This window comes from Spea bombifrons, chromosome 11 (assembly GCF_027358695.1).
Source record: "Spea bombifrons isolate aSpeBom1 chromosome 11, aSpeBom1.2.pri, whole genome shotgun sequence".
NCBI classification, from domain to species: Eukaryota; Metazoa; Chordata; class Amphibia; order Anura; family Pelobatidae; genus Spea; species Spea bombifrons.
The window spans coordinates 28,271,782-28,286,270 of NC_071097.1; the positions used below are offsets into that span (position 1 = coordinate 28,271,782).

Sequence of the window (14,489 nt, forward strand, 5' to 3'; positions counted from 1 at the left end):
TGTACCAACTGAGAATGTATTTCTGCCGCAGGTAGAGCGGTGCCTTGTGCGTGGTGGTGGGGGTTGAAAGGCAAGAGTCAAATCAGTGAGGAGAACAGATCTGGTTTCAGAATGAAAGGGAAAAGTAGATAAAGGATGAGATCAAGAATAGCAATACAGCAATACTGCTTTTAGTGATAATTAATAATTAACATATCTAATGATGCCGGGCGACAGGAAGAATTTGGAAAAGAGCTGAGGGCATGAGGTGACACAAACATCCAAGCTATTGGCACAGAAGGCAAAAAAATCCAATTTTCCTTCGCTAATTTAAAGTGCATAAGATTAAAATGTTACATCCACAGCTCAGCACTATGGTGTGAACAATAAACTTATATGAGGTTTGTCTGCATTTAACAAAACCGCATAATTCAGCTGTACAGATTCTGCTCGGTTTATGGGAATGCGTTTGACTCTATTATGTTCAAGTTGTATCTAGTAATATAAGAACGTTCCAACTTGCTTTGTAACAATGAAAATGGATGCCTCGATAGCACTTAAATGGTTTAAGTATTTTTTGGCCAATAACCATACAATCGATGTTACTTACAAGGACTTTTGATGATAAATGCTGACATACATAAAGTCTTGTGCATGTGCGGCATAGAAGCATTACATTAGCATCCATAAAGGATTGTGAGACTACTACAAGACTACACGATTCCAATGGAGAGGTCTTTGCATTGCTTGGCTGCCATGACCTGCCACTGCCAGGGAGATCTATAAGGTAACTTAGTCCCGTTATTTCTGCTTAGGTTACAGATTAGCCATTTCTTTTAAAAGTATAAGAATATGCTCTGGGTCAGGGGTGTAACTAGAAACCTCAGGGCCCCGGTGCGAGAATCTGTTAAGGGCCCCCCCACCCCCAACCCATCTACCCCCTTCTCAGTATCTACCCTCTCCCTAACCCCCCTTCTCATGATCTACCCTCTCCCTCCCTCCCCCTTCTCACGATCTACCCTCTCCCTCCCTATCCCCCTTCTCATGATCTACCCTCTCCCTCCCTACCCCCCCTTCTCACGATCTACCCTCTCCCCTCCCTTCTCACGATCTACCCACTCCCTCCCTACCCCCCTTTGTAGGTCACTTACCGTGCACTCCTGTGGTGGGGGCGCGAGGCCTCTGTCTCGTTGCGCACGGCTTCACTGCTGAGCGACGGCATATGACGTCATATGCCAGCACTCAGTGTGAAGCGCCGGCACCCGAGACAGACACCTCACGCTCCCAACACTGCAGTCTGGGCAGCGCTGAGGCAGGCAGCGGCGGTGGCGGCAGCAGCGGTGGGGAGCGGAGGCATCCTGGATTTCTGTCAGTCAGGGGGTCCCGAGAGGTGCAGAGCGGTCGTTTTCAGCAACCACTCGGCACCCCTTGGGCCCCCCTGACTGGCAGAATGCCAGGGCCCGGTCGCAGTCGCGACCCCTGCGACCCCGGTAGTTCCGCCACTGCTCTGGGTCCTCCTATAGAGAGGATGTGATAGATATACTTGTGTTAGAACAACTGATTTACTTTATTGTCTTTGTATTAAGGGATGCCCAGGTTTTAGAACTTATTAATTAAACTAGTTATAGCTTGAAACTACATTAGATTTTTTTTCACCTGTACAAGTTTGTTGACTTGAGAATGACCAGGTAAAACAAGCTTAGTTTTAGGTTGTGTATGTTTCGATGTGTTGAGGTGTATAACAAAAACAAAATGGCAGCCCTCACTATATGCACCAACTAATCTAATAGGTACTACAAATCACAGTTCTCTTCACATAAAACAATGCCTAAGGGTTTGCCAGGATAAAGAGCCTTTATAAGAACGATTGGGCGAATTTTATTTTCTTTAAATCCATATTAATATTTAGTTAGTGGCAAACCCCCCCCACTTATATTATAATTCAATCCGTTGGTAGTTCTCGCAAGCGGCAGAACGTCTTTGATGACCTTTTCTCAAACTTTCCAGACACCTTAATGCGGTAGAAATATATAAACAAACTTCCAGGTAGCTTGCTCTTCCATCGAACCCATTAGAATCCAGGGCATTAATTTCACATACAGAGCAATCATTGCACTCAGAGAGTGTGGCACGATTCATTAGCGAAGCCGTTGTTGCATACAGTGCAGCGAATGTGAAATTGCCCTGCGATCTCTAAGGTTCACGTATTGGGACTGACATCTCGCCGCTCGCAAAGCTGCAGTCTGATTTGGTGACTTACGGTACTCGGAATGAGAGATTGCGGTTAGTTTACGGCGTTCTAGCTAACAATGCAGTCCTTGCGAGACTGTAGTTTAAATGTTAGTCTTTGATGCACATGAAGGTTTTAGCTCATTAGTGTTTCTTAAGTATTCAGCACAATGTTGCTGTATAATTCTATGACACACGGCCCCGACTGTAAGCTAGGCATTAAACAGTCCTCATACACGACTTCTGTACTGCCCTTGGAGAACCGCCAGCATTTTAGCGAAATCCCCCGAGGTCTCGCTTGGGGCTCACAAGTGCACAGACACTAACACGACCATATGGTTCCGTATTCCGCGAGCATTATTGTGCAAACCTCCCTTTCACATCTAATTTTCAGGCTGATGAATTGTACACAATGCTAATTTTCATACATTTTCAATTATGTAGCAACCTCATTCTTCTTGTTCCTTTGCCATTCTCGCTATGAAACACGACAAATTACATGCATACATATTTATATATCACCGTGATTTATCTGCATTTGGTATGTTGACAGATATACATATTTAAAATACAGCTTCAAAAGCTTTGAACGTCTATGCTAAAGTATTTGAAAAATACAATAAAAGGACAATGATGGCAGAGATTGGAATAAGATTAGTTTAAATTACCCAATTTTTTTTTTCTTGCTTCTTGTTGGCATATGCCGGACTGTATTACAGTTTTCTCAGTACTTGATGAAAGAAACTTTTATGGCAGTAAAACTACCTACACATATCGGTTAATGTGGATTTATTATACATTGTAATGTGCAATACTGTTAGATAGATAGATAGATAGATAGATAGATAGATAGATAGATAGATAGATAGATAGATACATTCATAGGTTAAATTAAATTAAATTTAATGGATGATGCCAAATTTTGTCTCTAGATTTCTATTTCTATTTTCAAACCTTGATTTTAGCACAGTCAACTCACGATTGACAGGTATTAAACAAGGGCTACTCTGACTTGGACAGGCCCAACCGAGGAACGTGATGGAGACATGTAACACAATGAGTAAAAGCGAGACTGTTCACACAGTGCTTGTGAGCGGCTACAAAGTAGGCTCCAGGCAAGGTAAAGGGTGAGTGGAGTAAAGGAATAAGAGAGTGAGAGGAAAAGAATGAGTATGTTTTATGTATGTTAGAGTGAATGTGTATATGTGTGTATATGCTAGCATGATTGTGTAAGTGTGTGTTAGCATGGGTGGCTAAGTGTATGTGTGTTAGAGTGAGTGTGTGGCAGAATAAGTGTATGTAGAATGTGTGTGTTAGCATGACTGTGTGTGTGTGTGTTGGCTTGTGTCTGTTAGCGTGAGTGTGTAAAGCCAAGTAGCCTCATCAGCCCCTGGCCACTTGGCTTTACTTGCCCCCAGGCACGAAGGTGCCAGCCCTCTGCTGGGCATATGGTGCTTTTTCATGAAGAATGAAGGTCTAGGTAGTCAAAGAGAAGAGATATACCGTATTGGCTCGGATATAGGCCGCCCCCGTATATAGGCCGCACCCTAAAAGTTTGGTGCTTTTTTAAAGAAATTTTTTTTAAAAAAAAAGATATGCTACCACTGTCCTCCCCCCCCGAGATACGCTACCACTGTCCCCCCCCCCGAGATATGCTGCCACTGTCCTCCTCTGCCCCCCCCTCCTCGACTTACCGGAGCAGACTCCCGGGTGTCATGCGGGGCCGGCGGGGGACATCTACACAATACGCGTATACAACTTCCGGTGCCGGTACCGGAAGTTGCATATGCGTATTGCGTAGATGTCCCCCGCCGGCCCCGCAAGACACCCGGGAGTCTGCTCCGGTAAGTCGGGGGTGGGCAGAGGTAAAACGCATCGTGCGGACGGTCCGCACGATGCGCTTAGACAACCTCCCGTGCCGGCACCCCCCCCCCCCCGTGGGAAGTGCTGGCAGGGGAGGCTGTATGAGCGTATCGGGGAGTAGGATGCAGGTCCCCTGCACCGCTGCGGGGGATCTGTATCCTAATCCCGCTGCCTGCCCGGCGCCCGGGACTGCATGTCCTGGGCGTCGGGCGCTAGACCCCGAATATAGGCCGCACCCCCACTTTAAAGACTTAAAGTGGGGGGAAAAAGTGCGGCCTATATTCGAGCCAATACGGTAATAATAAAAAAGCAGGATTTCTGTATGCCCATTGAAGGGGGGGAGTGTAAGCCAAACGGGGTTGAGAATTTAGGGAAACTATGAGGGAGGGTTACTGTGACGGCAAGGTGTTCACAATGGGGAACCTATATAAAATTAAATAAATATAAATAACGATTTATTCCACTCAAATAATTGTTTAGTGACTGTATTCTTACAGCCTTTACTGTCCTGTTAATATACTGACAACGGCTTCATGGCCCTTATAGGAAAATGCTTACAGATGAAACTTTTCTCATAATTTGAACTACTGTTTAGCATACTTTTTAAATGAACTAAACCTGGGACAGATATTAACCCTTTAATACCCTATTGTGAAGATTTTATGTAGTGACTATCCAAATGTGTTACCCAAACGCCTCTAACACTGGTCCTCGTGGAAGCATTGACGTGTGATTAAGGATATGCTTGATTGAGTCACCTGCATTCAAGCAGGGATATCAATCAAAACATACTACTAGCAAAAGCGCCAAATGGTAGTCTTAGATATGATCACAGCAGTGTAGAATAGGACAAGGAGTCAGCTTCAGCCTGTGTGATCCTGAGAATCTGCCCCTTCACCCCTAAGATTGGGACAAACACCCTTAGACGCCGAGTCAAACCCTTGGAGTTCCCAGGTATGCTGTTTAGGCATCGTATTTTTAAGGTGCATTGAATTCAAAACATGTACATGAAATGGACCAGAAATACAGATGGTGTTAATGTTGTAAATGACTATTGTAACTGGAAACAGCTAATTTTCAATGAAATCTCTTCAAACCCGTACAGAGGCCCTTCATCACTCCCATCACTCCTGTGTTCCAATGGCCCTTCATCACTCCCATCACTCCTGTGTTCCAATGGCCCTTTATCACTCCCATCACTCCTGTGTTCCAATGGCACGTTGTGTTCACTAATCCACGTTTAAGTTTAAAAGGCTAATTGATCATTAGAAAATCCTTTTGCAATTACTTTCGCACAGCTAGTAATTTCCTTGGTTTCCATGAAAACAGGGCAGTTAAACCATCTATTAGTTTGATTTTTCTTCTGTTCAATCACATTGTATTTTGTTAAATGATAAAAATAAACTGTTAACATTTCCATTTTTTAATGTATATTTAAAATATATTTAGGTATATAGAGAGTTTTATATATATATATATATATATATATATATATATACACACACACACATATACATATATATATATATACCTTCTTATTTAATTCAGTGACGCTGGAATGAAACGCTAACACTGCTTATGTTAGACTAATTATTAATGCAACAATAGATGAATGCTTTCAGGTAATCGCTGTATTCTTTATCCAGAACACAGCAGTTATATACCATTTCTAGTCATCAGAGGATACTTTAATTACAAACTAGTTTTATGTTAGATGTTTCTGTCAATCAGCGGGAATGTTCAGAACTTATACAGATTGTTTTTGCAGCTCAGTTATGAGTAGGGCAGTAAAGGTACAATTGTATCTGCTGAGTAATAATGATTAATAATAAAAATACTTTTTTTCATATAGAATTAGCCATTTCTGGGAGAACATCATTTTAGAAAACCATATGAGTTTCTGTCAATGAGTAGTGCATAAAGGACCAGGTTTTCAGCATATTGAATACATCTGTATTTGATTTCTGATTAAAATATCCCTTTGTAATAAGAAAAACGTTGCATAGGCCAAGTTAGACCATTGTCACAAAAATCTCCAGATGTAGTCAAAATATACCGTATATCGTATATATCTAATATTTATAAAAGACTGGAGCGTCTATTAATCTACAGTATGAGTTCTGATTCTGGACTCTTAAAATAGGGAGTTATCAAATTGTGATGTTTAACATTGACCCCAAATGTATTCCTACCACAAATCTACTAGTTAGTCATCCTACATTATCTGGATTACTAAAACGGCCCCAGTTGTGGGTCTACAATTTATGTTGGCACACATAAATGTCATTGCAACTATATTGCAGAAATCGTGTTAACCATCCAAGGATTACCAGCCATTGCTCATGACTAAGTCCTTGCTTCAGCTAACTTTATGGATTTAATACTCACAAATCCAGGTTTGGCAAATAATCATCAACCATGTTGTAAAATAAAAAAAGCTGCAATGTAACCATGATTAACTAACATACAAACCTCACCATTCTAGTGAAGGTCATGTAGATAGATACTATAACAAAACTGGAAACCAGTTTATTAACCAGTGACATTTATGATCACTACCAATCAGGATTTGGCACCGGACCAAAACATCTCCCGGCTAGCTAATGAATTACCTGCTGACTACTACAGACAAGTGTGACATTTCTATCTAAATGCTCCTCGATCACCGCGAACCATCAGATTGTAACTGAACGAAATCAAACTCCATCTCCCTGGTAGCTCCTAGATACTTCAATCAAGCTTCCTTAACTTAACTGAATCGTTTTGACATTATTACTAATTTATTTGTAGGTAATAAGTCATATTTTAAATCCTCATCAGGTTTCAAGAACCTTTATCTTCAAAAAGGATCTTTTTCATACTCCTTAGATGGCACATACCTCTCTGAGCAGACAGTGGTCCAGTTGTAGAATAATAATGTATAACGTTACATCTAAACCTACAAAACTACCATTAAAAGGAACTGGTTTACCTTTGACTTATTACTAATTATGTTTTATGGGCACACCTACTCCTGATAGAATTCTTCTTTGAACAGAGGCTGTAATTAATCCTGGGATAGAGTCAACCATGGCACTTAAACACTAGATAGTGTACTGTTTCTTTGGGCAAGCTTAAGAATGTACCTCTTCCATGACTATTTACTAAATATACATAAAAACTTCCATGTCTTCTTTTACTTCCCCAAGCCACAGATTGATAGGTAAGCTCCGATGACCTGTGATTTCCACCAGGGCATGGCAGGGCTTTGCATTCACTTAAGATGATGACACAAGGATTGGTTTTTCAGTGGTTTATCCAGTATTAGCTAATAGACTCACTCTTGTAGTGACAAACACACTGTAATCTACACCTTGTTCCTGCCTTTCTGCACATAGCCGCGGAATCAGTTAATAATAATGGTATGTTTCATGGAATATCTTTGATTACCCTTCACACGTCCATACAAACCACCTCGAGGTGTCTCAATACATCAGGCAGCCTTGAACTCATAAAGCCATGCGAACAAAGATTTATGTTGTATTCTCATGGTTGCTGGGAAGACAATATCAGAGATCTTAATTTGAAAATTGGTTTGTCTGTTTTTTTTCACACAGTATATCATCGCCTTCTCTTCTTGGAACAAACTGCTGTAACCAACATAGTATTTGGCTACATACATGAAAGGCTGGTAGACAAATATTATTATTACTTAGACAATTTTAAAAATCATTTTGAAAATGCTGGCTGTTTTGTTTCCATGTGTCAGGTTGTTTTTATCCCTTTGTCCCACAATCGATGATTAGAAAGTTGCCCCTGTCTCTTTAACTACAGTTTGGGATGCTAGTGAAGGATTCTCTTCTTACTTCTCTAACTCCTTCTTTTTATGCTCAAAACCGGACTGACGTAGTCGATGCAGCTCTGGCACTTTAAGGCCGTAGGAGCCTGATAATGTCGGTGCTTCCAAGAGTTGGAAACGCGAGGCCGCAAGTTTCTATGCTCACGTAGCATGTGGCCGGGCACATCCAGCCGCTGGTGCTGTCGGCATTTGCCCGATGTGTTACATGCTAAGAAAGTCTGAACATAACAAAGGAACACTATTGCGGTTGATGATATTCAATAATATATTATTCTACAAGATTTCAATAATTTAGAGAATCTCCCTTGTTCAGTTGTAAATTCGGTCTATATGTATCTGAATAAAAGAGGGAAAAAAATAGTTTTTTTTATTAATGTGGGATAAAGATGTACATATAAAAAGTGTTTTTGCATATTATCTACCAATAACTTTAGGTTATGGGTGTGATGAATATATTATATTGTATCAGTCATGGAAACACTAGGGTATCGGTATGTTTCAAATCCAATAAAAGTGTTAAGGATCGCACTAAGGCAGAGTTAGTGAAATAACCGCTTGCTATAATGATCTTATCAGCAGGGACAGCAGACATCTGTAACAGGATAAAGAATTTGCAGACAAAGGCACTCCGAGGCTCTCATAAATACATATAAATGCGAGCAGTTATTGACCTGGAACAGGCATAGAGGGTGTTAGCCTAGAGACAGACTAGAAATAGTACTACAGGGGAACGGGAAGGGGCTAAAACTTCTGTAGGGATGGCTGCGCGGTCACTTGTCATTCTGTAGGTCAGCAAAGAGTGATATTGAGTTGTCCTCCACTGGTCATGTTATCCACAGATGTCAAAGGGTTAATGCCTAATGGTTATATTACATAGTTTATATGGTACATATAGGAGATTATTGGATTATTTAAGGGGGTTGTAGAAGTATTATTAAACTAGTTATTTAGCTAGTTATATGATGCACTACTTGTTAAGTCCTGTATCCCCCATTGTACTGCGATGGAATGCAATACCGCTATATATATATATATATATATATTTTATATATATAATGCATTGTAAATATATACAGTATATATATATATATATATATATATATATATATATATATATATATATATATAAAATGTAAACTCAGATAATTATGTTAGCTGTTGGAGATCTCAAGATCTCAGTTTCTGTACATTTCTACATCTTATTATTAACCCTCAAAATCCCTCATTCTGGAACTTTGAAGCATATCCCAACCAGGCTTGCTACTTAAATCAACAAAGGTCTTCAAAATCCATTTGTTCCCCCTTTTTTTGTACGTTTGAAATGTACCCCAGATCAAGTCAAAAACCAGAATATAAAAAGCACATTGAGGGCCAGACCGGTAGCCCCCAACCTGTGAGCCCTGATCTCATCTCCAGCCAAACCCGAAGGAGGATGCTGCACTCCAACGCATCCCTATGATGAGAAAACATTCATAAAATCCTGTCCTTTCTCCCCCCTCCTGTCTTACATCCCTCCTCCCACCCGATATGTCTCTCCAAACCCACTCCCCACCCTCCCGGCTCCTGTAAAAGTAGATGATCTCCTGTAATAATGTCTGTGCTGGAAGAGGTCGCCCGGCTTCCTTGTGAAGGTTACAAGAGTCCTGGGAAGTGCAATAAAAGATTTAAGGAAAACAGACTCTAATATTTCTGCTTCTTATTGATCTGCTTTCTGCTGCCTGAGAATCCACTGCAATTTCCAGTTGTAAATCACAGAGGCAGCGACAGGCCACGCCCTTCCTCCTGCTATTGGACGTCCTGGATTTTTTCGTTTGCATGTGGGCATTCTGATTGGTCGACTGATTACACAAGCCTTTACATAAGCCTGGAATGCCTGCTTGACTTGTATAAGGCAGAGGTAGAGCGTGGTCAAACTTGTGAACTCTTTTGCACCCCAGCTGTTTGGAATGGTCCTGCAGGCTGGATTCTCTGGATCAGTAAGTCATTCTATTTTGCATTTTAATTGCAATTAAAATTCATTCAATTAGAAAAAAGTAGGGGGGGGGTAAAAAAAACCCAGAACCCCCATAATCTGTATCTTTAAAAATAATGTATGTGTCAAAAAGGGGCTGCGATTGATTTATTGGATGATCAGAACCATTTAAGTCCATACGATTCTTGAAATCCTGATGTGAGTTGCTTTATATAAAGCTATTACCGCATAGAGCTAAGTTACTGCATTTGATGGGATGATGAATGCTTGCTCTGATCTGTGATGAAGCCCCCCTTTATTTATTGCATTTAGGGTATAGGCAGATATTTAGCAGTTGCTCACCCTTGGAAACAAAGGGGTTAAATATTGTTTTTTTTTTGAGGAACTGCATAGATCTCCAGAGGATTTATAAAAAATATACAATAATACAAATATTTTCTGTTTGCCCCAAACATACAGAAGCTGCTACATACAGATGTTGCCAGTGGTTTGCTCTCTATCGGGGTATATAGTTATCTGGATGTCTAGACTGCTGCTGCTGGATATGGAATGCTGCTTGATGCAGCTGATCATTATAAAATAAATGACTTTTTTTTCCCTTATTTGAATTGGAGGAAGATTTGATCTCCTTGTAATGGATTTAAATATTTAATTGTGCTGTAATTGCTGGTGCTGGCGTAGTAATTACAGGTAATCGTATTGCAGTCCCTTTGCATGTCTCCTTAGGACTCCTGTATGGTTATTAAAAGTTCTCATCTAGATAAATAGTACAGGAATTTTGTGATGTCTTTTACTTGCGGGTAACAGCTCTGGTTTTTTTTTTCTCCTAGTTGCCAAGCCACTGTGCAGTGATATATATGTATATGTCACCCATAAAATAACAATTGCTGAATCCCGATTAAAAAGAACAAAAACATAAAAATGCTCCTAAAGCACTTCCCAGTAAGGGTTAAATCTATTATCCGTCACTTGCCCTGTGCTAGTGAATTGTGCTGCTGAGCATATGCAGTTTTCAGTTTTAGTGTAAATTAAAATCGCGTTGTGCCCGTTTCCAATCTCTTCTTCGCCGTGATAAGTTGGTAATGGCAAACAATAGAAAGTATCTGCATTATACTTTGAAATACCGCTTACATTGTGCTGTATTGTACATTAAGAGGTGCACCACGCACTGGTTTATCTCATTCATTGGTTATTGTTATGTCTTTTAAATCACGCTCCTAGTAATTATTACCTGCGGGGTAGAAGGTCTACATTTATTTATTAGCCCCTTTTGTACTGCGCTGTGGAATTTGTTTGCACTATAATGCCAGGTGCTTGGCAGAATACAGATGCTAGCTGCTGTTTTTTCTCCATCAGATGAAAAGAATACATGAGTTTTGTAGAAGGATGCAAAGGTATCGTCAATGCTTGGTAATCCGTCTGGGGTGCAACTCACATGACTGTTGGCCAGCTAGTGACAGTATGCAGTAGCTGGGGTTCTAGGGGTTATCCTGCAAATGGATAAACACGTTTCATACAAAATAAGATGTTTCCAGGCCTCTTGAACCCCTGTTTCTATCGCTCCGACGCATCTCTCTAGAGGATAGGGCTGTTAGTTCGATGAGTTTCAAGGTAGAATGGATAGATTGCTACTGGCCTCTGCCAATATTTACTTTGAGTAATGGATATCCTCATATTTGGTGATTCTAAAATCCAACTTTATAAAGGTTTGCAGCTATGGTCATGGAGTACTTCTTTTTATTTCGGGTGCCATGAAGCTTATATATGGGATGCTGCAGTGCCACCTTGGAGTCTGCAAACCACCAGCACTGCCAGGTTGTATTTTTTATTTGCAATCCCTACAATTGCACAGATTTGCAAATAAATATATATTATAGCCTGTTGTGGGATTTTTTATCAAAATCATTCATTCCTTAATGCATTGCTTTCACCTACCCCTCTCATTAATACATTAGTCATATTACAATCGTTAATGGTACGCATTATTAGCTGTAGTGCTCGATTCCTATATAAATATATTCTATAGAATGGTTCTCTTTTACTTTAAGTAAATATTTGATGGGGCACTGGCTGAAAACAAGTGTAATCTATTTCCATTTCTCTCCAATGATTTTAAGAACTGTCTTGCTCCGCAGCGCTCACAACGGTTTGAACTCATTAAGCAGTCGTGTAATTAAATAGTTTATATCTCATCTATAATTGTTATACCGATGTAACCATAATAAATGCACCTTCATATATTGCATCCATTTAGTTCTGCGCGGTAGATGGCAATAATTCATACACGCAATGTATTTAAAGTAATTTTTTAAGGCCCTTCCCCCACTTGTATTTTGGTGGAAAAATGGACAATCCCAGCTACTTTATTTGGAAAGCCACCCGGCAGACAGTGTTTCATGCTTACTTCATCTTCATGGATGAAGAGTAGCAGGTGAGAGTAGCGTTTTTTGGCATACTTTGAGATACATTTTTGTGGGTGCGCAAGTAATATTCTTCGTATTCGAGAACCCTGATCAATTAACACGTCGTCATAAATTCCAAAATGAATGTTGTTTAACCGGTGTCCAAAATACGTAGGGCCACTGATGAGATATATTCAATGTTCTAAATGTGGAAGCTCTCTACAGTTTGAGATGGACACTTAACTGATGGTCAATTAAACGGATATTTAAAATATGTCTTTGGAGACCATCTGTTTACTTGGTTACTTTGCAATATGGCATGCGTTAGGTGTCTGTTTGGTCATCAACTGGGAAGAAAAATGTGTATTGTCATTTTTACAGAAAGTTTAGGGGTGCAGGATCCACATCCTCAAATGTCATCGGTAATCAAGGCATTCGTTAAAATGTCGGGAATGTTACTCTGTGATAGACTGGAATCTGCTGGCGCTATGGAAATAAGAGATCACGAAAGTAATATTGATATTGAAGTATCTGGATTATAGAAATCCAGAAACACGGTTAGGATTGTGATGCGTGAAGACGGAGTGATGCTTTCGGCCTCGTCTCGTAACATAGGTATATAAACACATTGTTAGTGCGGCAGGCATTCATATGATGTCATTTTACTGGGGTGTGTTAATGATTTAAATTGAGAACCCAGTTCATCCAGTCCAATTTCTGTTGCTTTGGTTACTCCATCACTTTATTAGCGGAGCGGTTGCGTCACTAGCGACCGTTGCCCGTATTTTATACCGTTGTGCACCTAATGTTCTTCCTCTCTGGAACTAGAATAACAATGTTACTTGGGTGACCTTTGGTGACCTTACCCAATGAACACAGAAGCTATAAGTGGCTTGTTTTTGTGTGTAATTTTCTATATTTCACCTCCTACATTACCACATGCTGCTTGGTTTCAGTTAATAAGAAATTGATTTATTTCTAATAAACTCACATTTTCTTTGTCCTGTCTTTCTCTTTCAATTCTGCGTTCAATTTGTTGTTTGTAAGTATCGTACCGTCTGATCCTTCTGCTGATGAGATACATTTTTTAATAACCTTCTGAATATCAATTCAGAAAAGGGATGCATCACCTTCATCCAAGATGTTCCCTGATTAATATTTATTCATGTTCACTAATTGTGCATCTATCTGGTAAGTATTAAATCTGCATTCTCAGCCTGTAAGCAGACACTGCATGTAGACATATTACGGCCTATTTTATATTCCAAATATCATTCATTGCAGTTTTTTGTAGCAGTTGTCATATGACTGTATATGACAGCTTGGTTAAAGTATTCTGAAGTCTTCAAAACAGGCACGCTGGAGAATTTTTATAAATGTAAATCTGTCATAAAGTATAATATATCCTCTCATCTAGTGGTAAAACAATCCAAAATGACACATGTCCTTCAGACATGGTTCAGCTGAACATTTTGTGACACAGACCTTAAAAATATTTTCGGCAAGGCTAAGCTGTTGATGGTTTTTGTCTATTTTTTGGCTTACTAGTGTAAAAAAACTGGCCTGTTGTATTTTTATTAAGTTGAATCTTTACCAGAACTAAACATAAAAGTAGGTATTGGTCCCTGAGAAAGTAACATTTGTAGAACTTTGTGATACTTTTTTAGTATGTCAAGACATTCATAGAATAAGACATGGAATCCCTGATGCTGCCCAGACCTGAGGTCTTTTCAACATCATTATATCCGAAGAAACCTTTGAGGTCTTCAAAGCTTTACACTAAAAGGTATATCTGAAGGAACCTTTGAGGTCTTCAAAAGTCACGCTAAAAGGTATCCCAACTTTCTTAAACTAGAACACCACAGGATCACCCACCCAGACTGGCACCTGTAGACAAATCTCAGTCCACAGGAAGCACATTGTTTGGAAAATGTAAAATTTCTCCTGACCATGAGCAGCTCCTCTTATGTCATCTTCTTGACATAAGGACATTAATAAACGTTTAAAAAGTCATTTTATCACCATACCAAGCAATCGGTAGTACCATTGTTCTGGTTACTATGGTGATAAGACCACTTTTAGACCAGAATCACATTGTATACATAGCCCCTATTGAATTATACAATGCATCAGTTGTCACTGCTAGTAGCTTAAAGCAATTCCGTGTAAATAGGACCGTGTTGGATCTTGTAGTTTATTTAATAAA

General features: G+C 39.9%; 1 protein-coding gene across 2 annotated transcripts in view; it reads left to right on the top strand.

Annotated features, from left to right (window-relative positions):
• Positions 1-9,790: 9,790 nt before the first annotated feature.
• Positions 9,791-14,489, top strand: part of CRTAC1 (cartilage acidic protein 1) — a 118,273-nt gene continuing 113,574 nt past the window's right edge. For both annotated transcript variants that reach the window (XM_053451332.1, XM_053451333.1), the window contains exon 1: positions 9,791-9,885. In XM_053451332.1, the coding sequence (XP_053307307.1) occupies positions 9,856-9,885 (30 nt within the window). In that variant the 5' untranslated portion in view covers positions 9,791-9,855. The remainder of the gene's footprint in view (positions 9,886-14,489) is intronic.